Below are 24,042 nucleotides of genomic sequence, written 5' to 3'. Positions count from 1 at the left end.
TGATCCCAGGTTGAGTGTATGGATATGCTAAGATGAACTCTTCAAACAACATCAGATGGTGTCATGCTAGACAAAGATCTTTTTAAAAAATGTGTTCAAAGCAACATTGTTTTGTTGATGCAAGCCAGAAGAAAGTTTGTCATTCCTGACTTTATGTCTTTTAATTCCCATATCGATGAGTTATATGAAAGTCTTATGAAAAACAGTCTGGAGGAAAGGTTGCAGACTATATACCTCAATTAACCAAGTTCAGTCCTGATTTGTGGGGTGTATCGGTCTGTACAGTTGATGGACAGAGGCATTCTATTGGAGATACCAAAGTTCCATTTTGTCTTCAGTCCTGTGTAAAACCTTTAAAATACGCCATTGTGGTTAATGACCTTGAAACAGAATATGTGCATCAATATATTGGAAAAGAGCCGAGTGGATTAAGATTCAGCAAACTGTTTTTAAATGAAGATGATAAGCCACATAATCCTATGGTAAATGCTGGAGCAATTGTTGTGACTTCATTAAAAAAGGATTGGTGGTGATCCTCAGGAAATGGGGCAAGAGGCAGAAAAAGTGTACAAAAGGATTAGCAGATAGTGGAAAAAAGGGAAAAAAGGAGGATTTGGACAGAAGAAACCTGTTGCATAAATTCTTACCTATTAAACATGTAGGAAACCACCAATATTTAACATTTTAAACAAAGCTATATAGATAAATACCTTCATAAAAGAAATGTCATTTTGTTTATACAAAGAACATAATAAATAAAACATTGAGGTACAAAAAAAAAAGAATCCCTTGCCTAGAGCAAGATGTCAAACTCAAAGGCTAACATGGCCCAAATAAACAAGGTTTAAGTTTAGGTGGGCCCCCAAAAAACAAAAGTTAAAATTTTCATAGAAATGTAAGCTTATTGCAATAGAGACATGCTGAATACAAAGGGCTGAAATGAATGAGTAATCGTTAACATAAAATAATAGAACATTTTAATAAAAATTAGTATTTTTTCTTGAACAAAACTTACCAGACACTGAATAATGACACAAATTAATAAGCATAATGCAAATAAACCTATTTTTTCTTGTTTTCCAAAAGTCAAATATTTCCTGTTGCACTCACCAAACAGTTCAGTCCAAGGCTAATGACGTGGCAACCGGCAGCTAAAATATTCGCTGCTAGTATTAGTGGAGAGAAATGGTGTGCCTGCACGTAAGGCATGTAAGGGAACTGAATGCAACACGATTATAGTATTTATTCATTAGTGATTGTTGTAGTTCATTATTAATAACTAGAGGTCCAGTGTAAGTGCATAAGGGTCTGATGACCATGTGCATATTAGCTCTTTATTATATAGGACTAGTAGCCCAGTGCACGAAATTCATGCACTGGGGTGGGGGGGGGGGGAAAGGGGCCCCTCAGTCTGGCCTTCACCCTCTCCAATCTGAGACCCCTCAGGGAATGTCCAACTACCTGTTTGTGCCCACACTTTTAACAGATAATAGCTCCATTATTGTTTCTTTCTTATGCTTAAAACCATTGGAATTAGTATGTATTCAAAGTGTGTATACATTTTGGGGGGACACCCTGTATATCTCTAGTCAGAGGTGAAAGAAACCAACAGCAGATTTGGAACCCCCAGACAGGGAACCTTGCTCACTCTCCACATATCTCCCCACTTCACCTTCCACCTTCGTGGGCAGCAGGAGAATCAACATTTTCTCTCATTATTAAGAAAAGCACGTCCTGTCACCCGCTGCCCGGCAGGAGTGAGCTAGGCCCCAAGCAAGCGAGGCTCAGTCAGGGCAGCCTCCGCTCATGGGTGCTGGCACCCAAAGTGAACATTCCTCCTCTACAGTTGCCCCGGCTATCCCACTGTTTTACTGAGAGGACGGAATTCCTTTCTGCCTCTGGGTTCTTGATCTTGAACGCTGACTGAAGGCACCTCAGCGAGGGCCGCCCGCGCCCACCAGGTGTGTCTGTCTACACCTGCTCCTGCCTCAGCACCTGCATTAACCCCCCAGAGGTGATCTCGTAGCTGCACTGGCCTCCGTGGGAACAGGGCATCACCACTCCGCCCGCTCACTGTCATCTCACAGGCGCCCACTCTCAGCACCCAGAACACCCAGACACTCTCCAAAGGACATGAGCGTATCAGAGGGGATGTGTGCACATCCTGTGGGGGTGTTAGGCATGCTGGGTTGATGGAAGTGCGGTGGAGAGGTGGGGGGAACTTGTGCACGCCTTGGTTTGCAACTGTTGCAGGCATGGGAGGGTGACAGTGTGCTGGGGGATGTTTGCACGTCGGGGGGGATGTGCACACCAGAGGCCTCTGGCTTTGCAGATCCGCAAAACCCCATGGTGCGGCCAGGAGGACATCAGTCTGGCCCACCACGGTGGCTGTCCCTGCAATCCTGCACCTTCTGGGCCAGGAGGCGGATCTTGCGCAGCCACTCCTGGGCGCTGATGGCCTTCAGGCGATACTTCATCTCAGCCTGCAGGCTCCACTTGGCGTGCTCACAGCTGTCACCACCGCCATGTGGGGAGTACAGGCCACCCTCCGCCAGCCTGCCTCCCCTGTCCAGAGGCTCTCTGCGCTGCTCACCTGTCCAGAGTGACTGGGGCTGGGCGGAAGCCAGGCATCCTGCCCTGCCCAACCCAGGCCAATCCACCCCTGTGAGAGCTGTTGCCCTGCTGGGAAGGGTCACAGATCCAGGTCCCGGGACCGCAGACAGCCTCAAGTGCTGCCCCCCGCCCGGCAGGGTCACAGATCCATGTCTTGGTCCCGTGGACAGCCTCAAGCATTGCCCCCCCACCTGGCAGGGTCACAGATCCGGGTCCCGAACAGGGGACAGCCTTGCCTTCTGCTGCCCGCCTTCAGTATCCAAATTAGCCACCATCTTGTTGCTTCATGGTGGGAGTCCCCACTGGGGTGCCTGACCAGCCTGGATGAGGGAATGATGGCTGTTTGCAGCTGGTCACACCCTCTTCAGGGTGGGGGTCCCCACTGGGGTGCCTGGCAAGCCTGGATAAGGGGATGATGGCTGTTTGCAGCTGGTCACACCCCCTTCAGGGTGAGGGTCCCCACTGGGGTGCCTGGCCAGTCTGGATGAGGGGCTGAGGGCGTTTTCAGGCTGGTGGGCGACTGAAGCTCCCAACCTCTCCTCTTTTTCTTTTTCTTTTTTTTATTCTGGGATTTATTTACCTTCTATGGCTGTCACTGGAGCTGAGAGCCAGCTTTAGCTCTGAGGCTCAGCTCCAGCTCTGAGACTTCGGCTGCTGAAAACAGGTATCTGGGTTTGTTTGGGTTCTATAATTGAAACACTGTTGCGATCCTGCTGGCTGAAGCCTGGCTGGTTGAAAACAGGTTTCTGGAGCCTGTTTAGCTTCTATATTTGCAACATTGTTTCTTAGAGTGCAAGCTCAGAGGTCGGCAGTGGCAGGCGGGGAACCTTGGCTTCCTCCATCACTGGAGCAAGCAAGCCTCCTGTTCGCTTCAGCTGCCTGGCTGCCAGCCTCCATCTTGGTTGGCAGTCAATTTGCATATTGCCCTAATTAGCCAATGGGAAGCGTGTCGGAGCTACAGTTAATTACCATGCTTGTCTATTATTAGATATGATTATGCATAACAGGATATTGTAAAAATTAAGTTATGAAATTTTTATTAAAACATTTCTTACATACTGTTATATTGGCTGGGCTGCAAAAATATTCGCTGTGGGCTGCATGTGGCCTGTGGGCCAGGAGTTTGACATGGTTGGCATAGAGTGATAGCTTCTTCCTCCCTCCTGGTCACAGGTCCTATCAGACTATAACTTCTACCATCAAAGATCAAACTGTACACTCCAAATGCTTTTTCTTGGATGGTCCAGGCGGTAGTGGGAAAATGTATCTTTATAAAGTTTTAATACATTGTATTAGAGGTCGTGGTATAGTTATTGCTGTAAATTTCCTTCTCAGTGGAAGAACCTTTCATTCCCAATATAAATTACCAATTCCATTAAATGAAACTTCAATTTCTAGACTTGATATAAAGAGTGAAGTTGCTAAAACCATTAAAAAGACCCAATTCTCCTTATTGATGAAGGCACCATGGCATCCAGTCATGCTATAAACATCATAGATAGATTACTAAGAGCAATTATGAATTTGAATGTTGCATTTGGTGTGAAAGTTCTCCTTCTTGGAAGGGATTTTTGACAATGTCTCAGCGTTGAGCCGCATGCTATTCGATCAGCCATAGTACTAATGAGTTTAAAGTACTTTAGTGTTTGGGGATGTTTCAGACAGTTGTCTCTTAAAACAAACAGATCAGAGGATTCTGCTTATCTATATAATAAAGAGCCCGGGTCATAATGACCAATTAGGATGAAAGGCTCAACCAGGCGGGAAGTCAGTGCTGACCCAGCACTGACTAGGGCCACTGCGGAGGCCCAACCCAGCACTGACTGCCTAGGGGGCTTTGGATCAGGCCCAGAGAGAGGCCTGCAGAGAAAGAGGCAGGGTCTGATCCATAGCCTCTGTGGCAGCTGTTGATCAGAACTTGCATCTCTCTCTCTCCTGTCCTGGCCAACATCTGTGCCTCCATTTCTTTCCAGTCCTCCACTGGGGCTGCTGATCAGCCCCACTTTTCTGATCAGGCACAGTTGATAGGCCCAGAGACTCTGACTGGCATAGAAACTAACCAATCAGAACCTAGTCTGGGTGAATGTAAAGAGCCAATGGCTGTCTAGGAGGTGGAGCTTTTGATGGGGACTGTCATAGAAACTGACCAATCAGAACCAAATCTGGGTTAACTGTGAGGAGCCAATGGCTGCCTAGAAGGTGGAGCTTTTGACACTGACTGGCACAGAAACTTACCAATCAGAACCAAATTGGCCAGCAGGGGAGGGCTGTTAGGAGTGATCAGGCAGGCAGAGAGGTTAGGGGCAATCAGGCAGGCAGGCAACTGAGTGGTTAGGAGCCAGTGGTTCCAGATTGTGAGAGGTGTGTCCGATTTCCAGTTTATGGTGGTTGGACATCCCCTGAGGGGTCCCCAATTGGAGTGGGCGCAGGCTGGGCTGAGGGAATGCCATCCCTCTGTGCACGAATTTCATGCACTGGGCCTCTAAGTAGTGAATGGCTAGTAAAACTTTGAGATGGCAATCTTGATGGCAGTTTTCATTTAGGAATGGATATTATTGAAATCCCCTGTGAAATGATTTGTAATGGATCTATTATTGAAGCTACCTTTGAAAATAGTATATCTGTAGATATATTTAAAAATATATCTAAATACGTGATTCTTTGTCCAAAAAATGCGCACACTCATAAATTAAATGAAGAAATTTTGGATATGCTCAATGGAGATTTTCACACATATTTGAGTGATGATTCCATTGATTCAATGGATGATGCCAAAAAGGAAAATTTTCCCAAAGAATTTCTTAATAGTATTACTCCTTTGGTAATTCCATGTTATAAGTTAAAATTGAAAGTGAGTCTAATCATAATGCTACTGAGAAATATTAATAGTAAATGGGGTCTTTGTAATGGTACTAGATTTATTATCAAGAGATTGGGATCTAACATAATCAAAGCTGAAGTATTAACAGGATCTGTGGAAGGAGAGGTTGTTCTGATTCCAAGAATTGATTTGTCCTTATCTGACACCAGCCTCCCATTTAAATTAATTTGAAGACAGTTTCCTGTGATGCCAGCATTTTGATGACTACTAATAAATCACAAGAACAAACTCTAGCCAGGGGTCCTCAAACTATGGCCCGCGGGCCACATGCAAATACAAATATTGTATTTGTTCCTGTTTTGTTTTTTTACTTCAAAATAAAGTATATGCAGTGTGCATAAGAATTTTTTCATAGTTTTTTTTTAAACTATAGTCTGACCCTTCAATGGTCTGAGGGACCGTGAACTGGCCCCCTGTTTAAAAAGTTTGAGGACCCCTGCTCTAGACAGTGTAGGAATATTCCTACCTGAACCCATTTTCAGACATGGTCGGTTGTATATGTTACTTTCTCTAGAGTTCAAAGAGCATGTGATGTTAAAAGTTAAAGTTGTAAATACTTCATCACCAGGGAAATTAGTCAAGCACTATGCAAGTGTTTTTACTCTTAATGTGGTATACAGAAAGATATTAGAATTAGTTAAATCAATTTATCAGTCATTGTATCAATGTTGTTTTTAAATCATTTTTTGCTGTTTGCATATAATGTTTTTGTTGTTTTTATATTATGTCTTTGTTGTTGTTATATCATGTTGTTATTGTTTATTTATTAATAAATTTATATATTATGTTCATATATATTTTATAAATTTTCTTTCATCTCTGACACTTCTACTATAGAGAAATGGCAAAAAGCAATATTAAAATATTTCTTTTAATTAATTCCCTTTCAATGTGCACGAATTCATGCACTGGGCCACTAGCATGCATATATGCGTAGCCCATGGACACAGACAATAGAGTGGTAAAGGCCTGGGAGAGGCAGGTGCGGGTTGGAGGGGGTCAATGGGAAACAAACAAACTGGACACCTTTAATGCTTTCAGCAATAAAGATAAAATAAGTAAATAAATACATATTTTTTGCCACTATCTATAAAGTCCTCCTACGTGAGTGTCTTGAAATTCATTTCCCGTGACACCAGAGAAGTGCCTATTTCCAACTGGTGATGGGAGACACCCCTCCTTGGTGTCAGTCCTCTTCTGGTAACAAAAGAGTTCTCACTCATTCTCACACTCATTAGAATGCAGCAGAAAGTGTTTTATTGCTGTTAATGCAGCACAGCAAAGCTTAACAGAAGTTCCTAGGTTAAAATTATGGAGGTTTGAACCCTTCATTGACCTCTTCCTTATTGCCTTCCTTTGAAACACACAGAGCTCTGAAGCAGAAATGAATCCTATTTCTTTTTGTCCTAACTCTTGTCTAGTGTTCTTGATACTCTAATTCTCCCAATACCTTCCTTTTTTCTCTATGGGAACTAGGGAATCAACAAAGAAAAAGCAGAAGAGAACATAAGGGAACCTGTACCAAGTGAGAGGCAAAATGGTAAAAACTTTAAACAACCTTATCTAAGTGAATAGGAACCAAATGAGAGGGAGGGTCTCTCCTCTGAGGGGGGTCACAGGCAATAATGAAGAACTTGTATGGGGCAGCATCTTTGTGGTGGCAGTTAGGATACTTCCCTGCAGTGAGATTGGAGTTAGTGAGTTAATAGGTTTTGGACTCTGGTGGCCATTCTTGCAGACAGTCTTGGGCAGCTCACAGGCAGTAGCCACATTCTGGAAGGAGTCATGCAGAAAGGTGTTTTGAGGCTTACAGTGCTGAGTATAACTATCGACACCATGCATTGCCTTGTTGCATTGGAGAGGGCTTGGTTGTATATGCTGAATTTCAAACCACTGAGCCTTGGTGAGATTCTTAGGCAAAGCATTGTTGCTAGATTGGATGCTGCTGGATTTATGAATCACTTAATACAGCCAAATTTACTCTGTTGAATTTTATTTGGTAACAGAGGGGAAAGATCACCATGAATTGGATCCTACAAGCTTCTCAATGGCCAAAGAACTAAACATAGGACATTAGCAACAAGTAGGAAAGGAGTTTCAGTGGCTGAAATGTGTATAGTATATTCCTGGAACCGTAAGTGGCTAGGTATGACTGCTTTTAAGAGGAAAGTAAAGTGAATGATCGGAGATGAGGCCAGAGAGGTGAGCAAACATCAGATTATATAGGAGTTTATTGCTGTACTAGAGAAAGTTGATATTTCCTATAGGATATGCATCTAGTATACACGATAAATTCCAAAATTTGGATAGCATAGTCATGCTGGTGATCATGAAGATCACAAATGTTGCAAATTGATTTTATTCATTAGAGTTTTTGGCTGCCAGCAACTCAAAACAATTTGAGGTAGCTTAAGGGGAAAATGTAAATGGTGGTGTGAGTAGGGTGGGGATTTATTGGAAGAATGTGAGAGAGATTACAATATGAAAAAAATATAGCAGAAGAATTGGTCTTTGGAAATAGCAGAAACCCAATTAGCTGAGTTAAGCTGGAGATCAGGGCTTAATGGGCATAAATCCACTTCCTCCTTCTTCTTTTTTTTTTTCTTTAAACCCTGAATCACTACTTGAAATTCAGACTCTGAAGACAGTGTAGGGGAGAAAAAAATTTTTTTCTTTTATCCTTGTAGGTTCTCAGCTAAAGCCTCTGTAACCAAAAGCAGATTAACAAGAGAAAAACAAACAAGTAATTATCATGAATATCTTGTTCATACATGAGAAAAACTCAAAGCTGAGTAACTGAAACAGCTGGCTGGCCAGCACTTGGGCACATACTATCTTCAGCTAAAACAAAGGAAGAAGAGTGTGCAGAGGCAAGTTGTGGAAAAGTGACTGTTAAATCTGTGCTAATGAAGCATCCATCTTATATAAGAACTGCTGTTTAAAATTTTACCCCGGCTATTTTGGCTTCTGTAAACACTTGCTTGCTTAAATAATAAGGAAAATAAGACTACTCCCATTCCAGAGAGGCCATAAACTATGCCCCAGACAAAGTTGTCAGTGCTGGCACCAGGCCAGGCCTTGAGATATGGTCTCATGGCCCCTTCCCAGCACACAGGCCTTCTTTCTCAGAAGGCCCAGAAGTCTCATTCCCAATTTGGGAGACAAAGGACTGGAAAAAGTATGAATAGAGAAAGTTTCCTAAATGTTGGGGGCTCAGAATTTGAAAGACATAGTTTTCTCTGGGCCTGAGCATAATTACAATTAAAATATAACTTCCCTTTCTCTAAGTATTGCTTGTTTTTTTCTCCAGTCTTCTCTAACACTGATAGGAGACAGGCCAAGAAACATTGTGAGAGCTTAAAAAATTTTTTTGCATTCTCTCACAGTGGGCTGGGTCCAATGTGTTGATGTCAGCAAGCAAGAGTAGGAAGGGATATATATATATATATATATAATCTCCTGTGCAGGACAGGGTAACCAGTCCAACCAAGTGCAGGTGGGAGGCCAGATATACCAGGTGTATTGATTAATAATGCGGATTTTTTTCAATGGATGGAGTTACATGTATGTTGATATATATGCGACTTGATACCTATGCTAATTTGTTGTATTGACCACAAACTTCAAAACTTCATATGTCAAATTTTCTGAAGGTGTTAACATCATAGATATTTTTACACTTAAAAATGTTGAATTCCCTGCCGAAAAAAGAGCATATGCAGGAAGTTTTAATTCATTACTTTACTTTGAAGAAAAGTGCTGCTGAAAGTTATCATATACTTTGGGAAGCTTATGGTGAGCATGCTCCATCTGAAGATACTTGTGAACACTGGTTTAAACACTTTAAAAGTGATGATTTGGATGTGAAAGGCAAAGAACATCCAGGTCAACCGAAAAAGTTTGAAGACCAACAATTACAAACATTATCGGAAGAAGATGCATGTCAAACTCAAAAACACCTTGCAGAAAGATTAAATGTTGCTCAGCAAACAATTTCTCATTGTTTACAAGTAATGAAAAAGATTTTAAAGTAAGGAAAATGGGTGCTACGTCAACTGAACAAAAGACAAATGGAAAACCGAAAAGTTATCAGTAAAATGTTGCTTCAATGGCATGAAAGTCTTTTTTATTTTGCATTGAACCGTGACTGGCAATGAAAAGGGGATTTATTTTGAGAATCCCAAATGCACAAAAACATGGGTCAACCATCAACCATCGTCAACCATCAACCACGTCAACCATCAACATCGACTACAAGGCCAAATCGCTTCAGAAAGAAGACAATGTTCTGTGTTTGGTGGATCAGGAAGGTGTGGTGTATTATGAGCTTCTATGAGCTTCTAAAACCAGGTGAAACTGTTAATATTGATCGCTACTGACAACAAATATTCAATTTGAACCACACTTTGATGGTAAAATGACCAGAATGGGCCAGAAGACATGGCAAAGTAATTTTGCTTCATGATAATACCCCATCACACACTTCGAAACCAGTTAAAGACACGTTAAAAGATCTTGCCTGGGAAGTATTAGCCCACCTGAGGTATTCACCAGACCTTGCTCCTTCAGATTACCACTTGTTCTGATAGATGGCACACGCACTTTCTGAGCATCACTTCAAAACATATGAAAAAGTGGAAAATTGAGTTTCTGAATGGTTTGCCTCAAAACAAGAAAAGCTCTATTGGGACGGTATCCACAAATTATCTGAAAGGTGGGGGAAATGTGTAGCTGTGTAGCTAGCGGTGAACATTACTTTGAATAAAGCACTTTTGATGTTTCTCTTGAATTATCGTGCTTTCCGCATTATTAACCAGTACCAATTTATCTCCTCATCTCAAAAATTGGAGGTCACTCTGAGAAGAGCCTGGAGCTCTTTGTGTCATACATCAAAGACAGACTTCTGGGTACAAAGGAATGGCAAGGCCTTGGGGGTAGGAGATAAAGAATAAAATTCAACCAAGTAAGTTTGAAGATCTAATTGGTTTTATTAAGCAATTCAGGAAATGGGCAGCATTCTATTCAGCAACTAGAAAGGCACTTTGGTGAGTTGTACAAAATGGGACGTTTTTACAGGCAGAAAGAAGGTAGATTACCAAGTTAACAAAGTGGAATATTTTATGCAGGACACCTTCATTCAGGGGAAGGCAGAGGGTCATATCAGGCAGATTACCTTACCAGTGCTGATCAGGAAATTCCAAATTGATTGTTTTACAATTCCACCTCTGGAAGAGGCTGAAATTTGGTTAGTTATTAAGTTTTAGTCTAGTGACTTGAATTAGCAAAAATGATTCACAATTTTACTCATGAATTTTCATGCCTATGATTTTTTGACTTTATAATAGTGTGAACACAATATGCATTCAGTAGAAACTGGCTGCGCTAAGCTATGATGTTCAGTATTGTTGAAAAGAATGGTTGAAAACAGTTCAAAATAGAGTCACTTTTGATAATCATGTGAGGTAACAGATACATTGATTACCTTGATTGTAGTGATTCTTTCACAATGCAAATATGTACTCAATCAGGTTGCACACCTTAAATATAAACAATGGATATTTCCTGCAATTCAAATATTTTCTGTTTGGTCCTTTCACGGGGGTGTGCATGCACACACACACACACACACACACTGCACAAACACCACACACTCTCACATACATATTTCATTCTTAGCTGCTGGTGTCTTCATACATCTCTGTTCCTCAATTGGTTTCAAAATAATCAAAGGGGAAAGGGAGGGGTGTGAGAATTGTCTTAAGTAAATGACACAAATGTTTCTATGATGTGGTCATTGATCCAATAGGTTTTAATCATGGACCAGTTTATGAGTGTATTGAGGTGTTGGTGCATGTTAAAAACTAGAAAAGAATTAAAAGAGGATAGAAGAACAAAAATCTCCACATAAATACCATAGCACCATATTCACAGATATCTGTAGTTTGAGTTCTTTATTAAAAGGAATACATGGAAAATCTTTTAAATCAGGAAGAGTGAATGAGTCTTAATGATCTAGTACATTGTTAATACTTTAACTTACTACAATGATTCAAAAGTTTGGGAAGAGAAAAATAAAGTTCTTTGTATCATGTCTTAGCCTTATTAGATCCAAACATAAGGTTGCCAATTATACAGACAATTGTACACAATGAAGTCTCATTTTGCCAGTTTATACTTCCAAATTTGTAATGCTTCCCCCAACTGCTGACTTTTGAGAATATTAAAACGATGATACTCTCAAAACACTCCTTATGATGAAGTAGAAAAAGTCCTGGATTAGTAGCCAGTTGAAGTGGATTTGTTGCTTCAGCATTTCTTTTTTTTTTTTTTTTTTTTTTTATAATTTTTATTTCTTAAAGTATTACAAAGAGTATTACATATGTCTCCTTTTTCCCCCCCATGACATTCCCCCGGCCCCTACCCCCCGCCCCCCCCCGCCCCGTGTCTTGTGTCCATTGGTTAATCTTATACAGCATTTCCACTAACTTCATGATCTTCAGCAAATCCTTTAAGTTTGGGATCCTATATGTAGCAACATCAGCATCACAGGAGTGTGGTGGTATTAAAATGAGATAACTGAGATGGAAGCACCTTAAAATACTTGTAATGCTATATCAAATACATAGTAACTAAATTCCAGAGGATAGGATCTGAGAGAGCTAAGCTGACTAGTATTATAAAAGGAAACAGAAGAGTTTGTAGAAATTTTTATTACAGAAAAGTCCAGTCCCATTATAGGTTTATGTCTCCATTTCTCTTTGATGCATTTAACAGAATGGATTATATAGAGAACAGGGAGTAATAAGCAGAGGAGACAGAGCCTGAGACAGCTCAAATGCATTACAAATTGCTATTCAAGCAATAAGTAAAAGGTCAACCACGGGACCATAACCCCTTCAGTATCTATTTGTCAAAGCGCACAGGCACCGGGGGGTTACCCTGACAGGCGATGACAACATGCCTAGAGCGGCCCCTGCCCTGATATCTGCAATTTCGCTGGGAACGTGCTGTAAGACTGCAGTCTGTGACTCTCACATGACCCTTATGGCAGTTCATCCTGCCATTCTTGCACCGGATATTGCGGGTCCTGCAGATGTTCTTAATGGTCCCGATGTCTGCGTTGATGAAGGTGTTGAATTGCTTGCACGTAGGCCTGGTCATCCCCCGTCTTTGCATCATCGTGTTGCAGTACCAGTTGTTGCCACCTGTCCAACTAGAGTCCACATGTTCCCGCAGGAATCGTTGGTACATGGGCTGTCCATAGGAGGGCTGCACCAGCCCCAGCCCCAGCAGGGTCAGCAGCGAGAGCAGAAGCAATGAAAGGGTCTTCTGGAGAGCCATCACTACCTTGGAGGTGCCTGGAGAGAAACCAAGAGATAGGAGAAAGGAAGGTAACAAATGGGCACCAGAAAGAGGTGTTGAGAATGGCAAGCTGATATTTCCTCAACTCTACAGTCTACTCTTTTCTCCCCACTTCTCTGCTCACAACTTTTCTCATCACTGCTTCTCCAAAAGTTAAAAGTTTGCAAACATGATCTTCTCTGAAAGCAAGAGCTTTTCTCTTTTATAGAGAGACGGTGCTGTAGCCAGTACAATGACTCAGCGCAGAGACTGATGGGCTGGATGTCCAAGTGTATGTGTCCTGTATGGTCAGGGTGTGAAAAGGGAGAAAAGACAGATCTAAATGACACTGGAGTTGTCTGTCTCTTGAGGAAATTTTCTAGTCATGTGATCTTAGGAGAGTGTTTGGTTACCTGGAGACTTTGATTCCCACAGGTTTGGACAGACAGGATATGCCAATGAGAGTTTGTAAACTGATTTTAATTCCTGACATCTGGGAATTGAGGAAGGTGTGGGAAAAGGATAGAGTAACATTTAGGTTTAGCCTTTCCTCTCATATGTCTATTCTTTTTTTAAATTAAAAAAAATTTCAATTACAGTTGACATATAGTATATTAGTTTCAGTTGTACCACACAGTGATTACACATTTATATACCTTATGAAGTGATCACCCCAAAAGTCTAGCACCCATCTGACACCATACATAGTTATTACAATGCTATTGACTATATTCCCTATGCTGACTTGGCATCCCCATGGCTATTTTTAAAACTGGCCATTTGTACTTTTTAATTCCTTCACCTTTTTCACCTGTTGGCATTTTTTTAGTGATATTAAAATTGAGGTTTTTTTTTTTGAAAACTTATAAATCCTATTTTTAAAAAGTGAAAAACAGAGTATCCAGCCAAAGTGCTCTGAAAATAATAAATACTGATTTAGTGAACTAATAAACAAAACAAGGGAACTAATGAATGAATGAAATGATATGTTTATAGGGAATGAAGGTGTTTCCCAGGCTTGTGGAATTGGCTGATAAAAGAAATTTAAAAAATAAATGTAAACAGCACAATCTCCATAAAAGAGGGCTTGGACTGTAACTTCTTTCCTTGCTGTTTCTATACACAACCTAAAAACTAGGCCCTGGTGATATAATCCATCATCATGCATGTATCCTTCAGGCTGTGTCTATCTTCCCAATAGCTGTTGTCAGTTTGCTGTCGACTCTAGTTGCAGAATAATTTTGTTGGCATTTTCGGAAGTTTAAAATAAGCATATGTTTAATAGAGGGTTTTTTAAAAAAAAACACACAAAACTAAACAAAAACCTTCAGAGCTACAACAAAGAAAGCATTGCCATATAGTGTCAGAACATTGCTTCTGTTGACTGAGGAAAGGAAGGAACCAAGACCTACCTGAGCCTAAAATCAGTGCTTTTCCCACATCTTCTACTCCCTCTCTCTTTCCACTCCTGAAATATTCAGGGTATTAAAGACATATATGTTCAGAGTTGCTTCTCTTTAGTAACAGAGTTTAATAAAGGGTGGGATAGAATAGGAGTGGAAGAGGGAATCTCTCACCCACACCAACTAGCTACATTCTGCCATCTGACGGTCACTCCTGGGATTGGCATGAACTCATGAACCATGAATCTCCTTGACCATGGCAATGAAGCAGGGCTGACTCACTAGAGCAGCAATTTTCAATCTTTTTCATCTCATGGCACACATAAACTAATTATTAAATTCTGAAGCACACCAAAAAATATTATTTGTCAATCTGACAAATAAAATTGGTATAATTTTGATTCATTCACACCAGGCGGCTCCCGTGTTGATTGTCATTTTTTTAATTTGACAATCTAAGGGAAAAGTGGTCAGTTTCCCTGACTAGTCAGATACTGTTGGTTTTAAAAATTTGGGGGGCATACCAGTTGAAAATTGCTGTACTAGAACAAATAAAATTAATCTCTGACTCAACAGGAAGTGAGCAACCAAAACAGAAAGGATCATTTTTTGAGGGTCATACAGGCCCATTTCTACACATGCAGTCCAAGGGATGATAGTAGCTGAAGTCCTAGTTTGATGAATAAGGGTACTACTGTCCTTTGTTTTCAAAGAAGCTTCATGATGGCAGGTCACACTGTCTGGGTGACTAAAATGGCCGATGAGGGACCTGCATACCAGTTTCAAACATAACTTCATTCTTTAAAATGCTATCTCCTATAGTCACAGCCGCCTTTTGCTTGTATACAAAAGTTCAGAAAGCTCTATGTCACATACCAGTGCCTATAGCCATAGATATGAGATATGGGCTTAGGAAGAGAGAGAAGGGAACAGTTGTGGGAAGAGGAGAAACAGGGAGAAATGATGCTGATTAACTCCTCATCCTTAGACTAATGGATAGAATTTCTGAAGGTTCACTTAGCACTTGGGGAATAGCCTCATCACAACAATGTACTTTGGGTTATTTTCCCCAAATCTAATCTTTCATGGTTAATCTTTCACCTCCAATTTTGCATGGTTTTATCTACTTTTTCTCATCCTGCTTCTTTGTGTCCCAGATATGATTTAGAAAGATAACTGGCTACAGAGAAGACCTAAACTATTCATGCAAGAGCAAACCCACAGCCTCAGCCACAATAACCAACTGATTTAATACGACATCAACAAATATTTTCCAACAGAAGTCCAATGTAGCCATCAATGGGTGTATCTCAGTACTCGAGCTACAACAGAAAATGAAATGATCCCCAAATCATCCCAACACATACTTTTTGGTCAGAGCTTGTCCCAAAGGCTTCCTCCACTCTACCACATTGATTCTCAAGAACTTCTTTTGATATTGTGATTCCAAAGAACTAGCCCTGCCACTTTAACTATATGATCTTGGGAAGATTACTTAACCTCTCTCAGCATTATTCCTCATAAGTGAGTGAGTATAATAATACCTGCCTCTAGGGATGGTATGAGGAATAAATGATAAAATCAATGTTAAGTACTTATCATTATGCCAGGTACATGGCAAGTGCTCAGTAAGTGTTGGCAATGGTCATTTTTGCAATTTCCATTTTTCTTGGTTTCCTTTGCGTCCTTCAATCTGGATAAAATAATGAATGACTACACCATGTTGTGTATGTTATTATTCCTCTCTCCCTTATTGTGTGGAGTACCTATATTCCTTCCAAATTAGAGGTTGTTTTTAAGTTGAAACAACTTAGCTGTGTCCTTACAGAAAATTTCCTCTTCACATTGAGTGGAATTTTCTTCCTTGCATATCACCATCTTCAAAGGGCTTGGGAATTTTGAGGTTTTTGTTTTCTTTTTCTTACAAAGTTGACCAGGAGTTCAATTCCTAAAATGTTTCACTTGAGATAAAGACTGACTTCCCTGTCACATGACATTTTATTTTAAGCAGCTTTAGGTTGTGAGAGAACAAGAGACCAAGAGCAAAAAGTGCTAGGCTTGGCTACCCAGATGCTAGTTCCATCAGCAGGTCAGCAAGCAACCCCATTCCATTGCCATGTGATTCCCTAGGAAACAGTCATTTGCCTTAACACCAGAGCAGAGAATGCAATGATAATTCTTAAAACAGATGTTTGAAGAAGATATGTGTTTGCACACTCAGTATAACAATGGTCCATACTTTTGGCCTTCCCTATCAAAGCATTGAGTAGGTCAATGATCCCTATGGAAGTCATCTTGCATCATATCAGGGTGAAGGTACTGGTTGGAGAACCTGAGGAAAGGGTAAGGGTCCACATATTCTACCAAAATCTGAACTTTTCTCACATCCTAAGGGTTTCTTTTTGTTGTTGTTGTTGTTGTTTGGATTTAACAATAAGGCAAATTTTCTATTAGGAGAGGTTTGGAAAACTCTTTTTCCTACTTTCTTAGGAAATGACAGTGGTATCAAGTTTGAAATAGGTTCACTCAAGGAAGAAAGATTTGTGTGCTGAGTGTGCACCAGTAATTTACTTCTCCATTTCTTCCTGCATAACTTTAAATACTTTCAGTGAGACTGGGCTCTCCCAGGTGGCAACTGGACACTGATCTATAACCTGGGTATTGAAGAAGCAATGTTTTTGGCCCATTTTCGGGCAATGTAGGCAGCAGGAGAGGATACCATTGTGAATACTGTGACCAGTACAGTCATATATTCATTCACAAGACAGCAAAACTAGTGATTCATAATTTTACTTTATTAACAACCACTTTATAAATAAAATATTCAGGCACCTGTTGATAGAAATAATGTAAGAGGAAGTCAGCCATTAAATTTGTGAATTGATTAATATATTTTATAAAGAAAGTTTCTACATATGTAATACCCTTTGTAATACTTTAAGCAATAAAACAATAAAAAAAAAGAAAGTTTCTATTCATCTAAGTATGTGTTTTCTTGAAAACAAATCTAGATGAAGAAGAATAAGGGATAGCTTGGAATCCTTCTATAAATTCCCAACGAACTCACAATTGCCTGACATCCATTGATAAAGTAAAGGTTTAAAGAGAAAATAATGTAAAGCAATTAAATTTTTTAAGTTTTATATGAAATAACCAGGAGAATACCCTGGGAGCAGTCTAGTCAAAGCAACTCAAAATTACCTCCTGCCTAAGACAAGAGGTGCATACTAGGAGTGAATTTTGGTGTTCATGCAGGAGTGTGTGTGTGTGTGTGTGTGTGTGTGTGTGTGTTGGTGAGTCGGTGTGTGTGTTTATGTGCTAGAGAGAGAGAGAGAGAGAGAGGTAGTTTTAGAGGGAGGTAGATATAAAGTTTAATTAATCTGTTGGTATTTAGTTCTAAACATTACTTCTAAAAGTATTATTGGCTTACTTGACAGCAAGAACAATTTTCCCCTCCTGAAAATTTTGCTTCACAGCCATGAGCCCTGGAATTTCCCTGCTCTCTCTGTAAGATTAATTTAACATCCTTACACAAACAGGAAGGGAAAGTCTACCTCCCTATTGACTAAGAAGGCACTAACTGATAGGCAAAAGGGCATTTGTATTCCATGCCATCCTCTCTGGGGGCAGCTGAGTAGAGAAAATGGGGAAAAATCAATAGGCCAAGAATTGATGAGAAGACATTGATTCTTACTGAATTCAGAGACATTTTTATTTATTAACATAATGTGAAACAGAAAACAAAAGATCCAGGCAGCTCATTTTCTAGGCCCCTGGCAAGGAATGTAGTCACCACTGTTTTGGAGTGTGTAGGGGAAGAGCCAGGAATGGAGAGCAGAACCAACTCTGGGCCAGTGGCCTGCTTGTTATGGACGGTAAAAGGACTCATCAAAGGGACAGGCTAGCCATGTTCATAGGCAACAACTATGTCTGTGGACCCTGATGTGGCTCTATACCGGCAGGGAGGCCAGGGGGACCCTCTTTATGCCTGCAAGTAGTGACCTGGAAAGGAGACTTGCTTATTCTGAAATTTTTTCTCTAAGGCATTCCATTCTCATCTTCACAGATGACGTTGATGTTGTTACTGGTGTCTTTGCAGAGTGAAGTCAGCCCTCATCTCCCCATCATGGTTTCACAGTATCTGCCATTGTGGCCACTTGGATTGGCAACATAGTGCTGGGCCAGGAAGAGTCTGTACCTGTTGTCATTTGAGCCAGAGTCACTGGGGTCAGACCCAGACCCAGCATGAAGACCAGCAACAGGAGACCCAGGCCCATCATCATCTCTCCTAACAAAAGCTCCTGCCAAGGGCAAAAGGTATGGTGGGGCGAATTAGGCTAAAAAGGAAATTAGGCTAAAAGGACACGTCATCAGGAGTCAGGTATCCTCAGTCACCTAAATTATATATTTTCTTTTCTTTTCCTCATTAATCTCACATTTCTTATGAATCCATTCCTTTGGAAAATCATTCTAAGTTTCCTGAACACAACTTCCAGCCCCAAACATTCTTTCCTATCCCTTAAGACTCACTGAGTACTTACCTTTCTATCAGCCATAGCATTGCAATATCCATTCACAGTCTAATTCATTTGTTAATTAATTGAATAACAAACATTACATAAGCTCCTCTGGGTACAAGGCATTGTGCTAGGTCCTGGCACACAGAGACCATTAAGATATACCCAAGTCCTCCCTAAATGGAGATATAGCATCCATGGGGAAGGAATAGGAGCTCCAGTTCTTTGAAATAAAACAGTAAGATAAGGGAACTATCAAAACGATGGACTTTAAAAAATAAGTTTATTTTATTTTAGACAGAAAGGAAGGGAGAGTGGAAGAGAGAGAGAGAGAGCGAGCAAGAAGGAGAGGGAAACATTGATGTGAGAGAGAAAGACCTATGGATTGCCTCCTATTGGCACTCAGACCAAAGATCAAACCAATACCAGGGGTTTTATCTGACCAGGAATCAAAACGGCAACCTTTTGGTGCATGGGATGATGCTCAACCAACTGAGCTATACTGACCTAAGAGGTCAAAGAGGGTCTTCTAATGAACCCTAACCCCAGGAAAGGGTGAATCCTTCCTGGCCAGGGTCCTGGTTGGGGCTCCTACAGCAGCCAATCAATGAATGTGTTTCTCTCACATCTATATTTCCCTGTGTCTTTCCCTCTCTCTTCTATTCTCTCTAAAAATCAATGGGAAAATATCCTCAGTTGAGGATTAATTAATTAAATAAATAAAGTTTTGTATTTTTTTAGAAAAAAGAATAATGAAGAGAATTGCTACCATCATCTCTCAAGAGTTTTCAGTCTAAACTGTAGAACTCACACTTCCCAGGGGCAATGTGTCATAGACACTCAAACTCATAAAGTAAGTATAATGCTTCTTCCTGAAGTATGATTTTTTCTCAATGATAGCTGATTAAAAATAGAATTAAACAACTATAGATTATAACAAAATAGAAAACAAATTTCTTATGAATGTTTAAAACTTTATGTGTTAAGAAATGTGAAGATTTCAGAACTGAAAACTATTTGGTGTTTGCAGCAGGTTGTTTCTGACAATATCTTTAGTTCTCTGGAGAAAAGTTTAAAGAACATTCAGAGCCTTAAAAACCATCATATCTTCCCCCACATTATATCATATATATATGAGTGTTCCCACATCCAATAATACAAGTGACTTTTCACAAAAATTTGAAACTGATTTTTATAATTTTGTTTTTCAAATTGTTTGTGAATGAGCAACTTATTTACTTTATGATTGGCTATGATTTCTTAGCAACCATCACATCTAATGAGACATTCTTTTAATGGGAGAAAAAATTGGACCTTCAATTTTATTCTTAAGTGTGATGTAATTCATACAAATCCTAAATTAAAAGAAAACAAATGGTATATTTTTATAGGCATTAATTAGTAATCGTTATTTTGTACTTTTCTAACTCAATAAAAATGATTTTCATGTCAAATATTTTTATACCCTTAAAGATGCCACAGATTCTACCACTAAGCCTGTAGTATTACTAAACAGCCCTTGGAGTATGTCTGAATCTAGAAAGACCAGGAAATCCAGGATTCTGATGGGAAGGCATGTGAGAGAGAGAGCAAAGTGAACACTCTTTCTCATCATCATTTGGCATTGATACACCTTGTCTGATTCATAATAGCAATACACAAATTTGGCACACTGTTGAAGAATACTAAATTAAAAACTAAGAAAAATTTTGGTCATTCCACAATATTGAAATAAATAACAGCTGAAAAAAATCCCATTCAAAACATCAATTATAGCCGAAACCGGTTTGGCTCAGTGGATAGAGCGTTGGCCTGCGGACTGAAAGGTCCCAGGTTCGATTCTGGTCAAGGGCATGTACCTGGGTTGCAGGCACATCCCCAGTAGGAGATGTGCAGGAGGCAGCTGATCGATGTTTCTCTCTCATCGATGTTTCTAACTCTCTATCTCTCTCCCTTCCTCTCTGTAAAAAATCAATAAAATATATTTTTTTAAAAAAGAGCTTGGAATAGTTAAAAAAAACAACAACAAAAAAACCACATCAATTATAATTTATAATAGAATCAAGTGAAAGCCTGTTCTTGGGACTTGAGCAAAAATGTGGTTCATGACTGAAGAGAGAAGAGCCAGCCTTAAAATAATAATAAGCATTCATACATGGCCACTGCTTCAGCACAGCTGCTCACCTGCCATGCTCCCCATTTGCCAAGCTCATTACTATAGTACTTTTACATTGTGCTTTTTAGTGTTCTGGGTGTTTTCTTTTCCTAGTTTTGTGCAATACCTCATCAAAGGTTTATTGATTTGGATTTATTTAGGTCTCTTGCTCTTCAATAGACAAATATTGCCTTCTAACATCAAAGGCAGTTACAGAATCTCAGGCTCCCAAGTTGGAACAGGACCTCAGGGTCACCAAGTCAACACCTCTCTGCCTGGGGCCAGAATCCCAGAGTTCAAAATCAGGAAATAGAACCAGAGCTGTAGTAGCTGAAAGAGTCCTTAGGTGGCAGTGGTGGACAGAAATGTTGCCAATGTCTTTCAAGCTGCAGTGAAGACCAGGGTTCCTTGGAAGATGTACCAGTATTGTACAGGTTGTGGGGATATTGTTCTTCAAAGAGTGGGATCTGAGCTGCTGGGCCTGTCTAGTGTCTGTCCAAACACTCGTTGCTTAGATATGGAGACCAAGGACACCCCATTAGATACAGTGTGAAAGCAAAAGTCATAAAGCTCAGGATCTGCTCACAAGGATATCACAAATAAAGATGTACCTATTGCCAATATCCACGGGTGTCATTTCCAACTTGATATCCAATCACCTGTCTTCTTGTCAGTGTTTCCCAGTTGTGTACACTCTACAGGAGGGCAGAGCCCATATTATTCACCTTGAATCACAGTGCCTGCCTCACAGTAGACCCTCAATATTTATTTTATTTATTTATTTTTAAATATATGTTTTATTGATTTTTTACAGAGAGGAAGGGAAAGGGATACAGAGTCAGAAACATCGATGAGAGAGAAGCATCGATCAGCCGCCTCCCGCACCCCACCCACCTGGGATGTGCCCACAACCAAGGCACATGCCCCTGACCAGAATCAAACCCGGAACCCTTCAGTCCCCAGCCTGACGCTCCATCCAGTGAGCCAAACCGGACAGAGCATTATTTTATTTATTTAGTGATTTACTTCATGTTCCTCTCCAGGCTTAAGTTTGTTCATCTATAGAATGAGAGAGTTGTTAACTCTAAAGTCTGAAATTCCATGGTTCTCTTTAAGCATAAGAGAATCTTTTCCTGTTTTACTAGCAAAAATGTAGTGGAATTACAGAGACAAGTTTGTATAAGTGTAGTTGATAGCAGAAGGCACCTTGTGAAAGAAATAGATGATAAGAAGACTCGAGACCCAACTCACTGAGATGTATCATTTGTGAAGGCTTAGTGTATAAGCCAACCCCATAGACCACCTCTAAATAAGGCCCTGGACTGATGCCACACAGAGGCTTCATATGCTACAAAGCCACTTGCTGGTGGAGATTGAAGGCCTCCCACCCCAGTCTGGAGAGATAAAGGGAAATCTTTGCTTCTAAGTTGCAGTATTTGCACATTAATTCTGTGAGAACTTAGCTAAATTTTGCTCAGGCTTATTGTAATCTTGAATCCCTAAGACATCCAGAAACCGAAGCCCAGTTGGTACACACCATGGCCACCAGTATCTAATATCTACTCCCCTACTCACTACTTGCACACTCATATATTCAACCCTAAATTTCCCCAAAAGAGGTAAAATGAATTTGGGAGAAAACAAGTATGAGACAGATTATTGTGGTGCTGAAGTGAATCTTCCTAGGCCAAGGGTTTAAAGCCTCACATCTGGTCATCAAACTCACTCACACATAACCTTCCATAGTCAAGCACATAAGTGTCAGTCAGATTTTTGTCAGTGAAATATGTCCTCAGTGTTCTTCAGACTAACTTTATCATCTGTCTCAAACCAATCCTTTAATCTTCACAAGAATTCATATTCTCTTCCTCTCTCCACAGGCAATGTTTTGTATTCAAGAGATTCACCCAAGTTTACACTTCAAGTCTATGATAAGTAACTATGATTTTAATTTCCATAAATGTAGCTTCACACTTTTATATATATATATATTCTAGGGCAGTATCCCTAAAAGTGGAAAGCATAACACCCAATGCATATTCCTCCCTTTACCTCTTTTCCTTCTTTCTTCCCTTCAACCTGCCAATAAACCTTCTTTTGGTCTTGGATGTGTTCCACTTGGCTCATAAAGAGCAATCAAAACTTTTTTTAAGTAAAAAAATTAGTAGGTAAACTTAGGAGAAAATAGAGCTAAAAACATACTTTTTTTTTTTTTTCCTTGCTCTGCCACATTTAATGCCTGTTCCCTGGGGGTATCCAGATGCCCTTCAGCAAATGGCTTCCCCAGGACTTAGGGGATTTTATCACAATTCAGAAATCCCCCCCGAAACCTCCACTTGCTCCCAGTCTCAGTAATCTCCCTCCATCCACATATATGTAGACAATCCCAAAAGAAATCTGCTTTCATTTTAAACTTTAGAATCTGGTTCACTTTCTTCTTAATTCATAAGTTGGCCCCAGAGATTTTAAAAGGGGATAAATGTTTCATTGAAATAGCTAAATGGCTAGAAATAATAGGTACAAATAAACAAACAGAGAAATAGATTATTCAGGTGTAAGAATCTTACAAAAATCTGGAAGAGTCCCTCCAACTGAAGGTGGTTTCCAGCTCTTTGTTCCTGGAGATGGGTTCCAGCTGTGTGCACTGGATCCCTCTGGTTCTGATTATATAGCAATCGAATGAACTGGGTGGGAAAACTAGTTCCAAAGAACTCTAATCCTGGCAGATTTTTGCAAACAAAGGGCACTCCCCTTGACAAAGAAGGAAATTCACATTTTCTTGCAAATGACTAGATCAAACAAATATTTACCCACTAGAGTGGATTAAAGATTTGTTCTGGAAGGCCATTTTTTATATTGGTAAGCATGGCCCTTTGTCCCAAAGCTGCCCTTTTTCTGATGTTCATGGTTGTTACTCTTGCCCATGACAGGACCAAGGTTTCATTGTTCACATACATGATCTGGATCCAGAAGACGTTGTTTCAACTCCAAACACTGCCTTGGAAGAACCCCACAGAGAAAATGTGGTCTCCTGGCAGAATGCTGTTCCCCTGCCCTGTCTATGTATCCACATAATTTGGTTTCATGAAAGGATGCCATATTAATAAGTAGGTTATTCATAGATTTCACAGA

General features: G+C 40.2%; 1 protein-coding gene and 1 pseudogene across 1 annotated transcript; both read right to left on the bottom strand.

The window, feature by feature from the left end:
• Positions 1-11,940: 11,940 nt before the first annotated feature.
• On the bottom strand, positions 11,941-23,535 carry LOC139003819 (ribonuclease 4-like). The gene is made up of 2 exons (XM_070406145.1): positions 23,478-23,535; positions 11,941-12,852 (listed from the first exon to the last, which is right to left on the bottom strand). Exon 2 carries the CDS (start codon positions 12,833-12,835, stop codon positions 12,398-12,400), a length of 438 nt encoding a protein of 145 aa, XP_070262246.1. The 5' UTR covers positions 12,836-12,852; positions 23,478-23,535; the 3' UTR covers positions 11,941-12,397.
• LOC139003816 (angiogenin-like) lies at positions 18,105-18,521 on the bottom strand (annotated as a pseudogene).
• Positions 23,536-24,042: the final 507 nt, after the last annotated feature.

This window comes from Myotis yumanensis, unplaced genomic scaffold (assembly GCF_028538775.1).
Source record: "Myotis yumanensis isolate MYYU_CA2020_CCGP unplaced genomic scaffold, mMyoYum1.0.hap1 SCAF_1, whole genome shotgun sequence".
Taxonomy (NCBI): Eukaryota; Metazoa; Chordata; class Mammalia; order Chiroptera; family Vespertilionidae; genus Myotis; species Myotis yumanensis.
The sequence above is the reverse complement of the archived record's forward strand: the minus strand, read 5'-3'. Positions and strand labels throughout refer to the sequence as shown.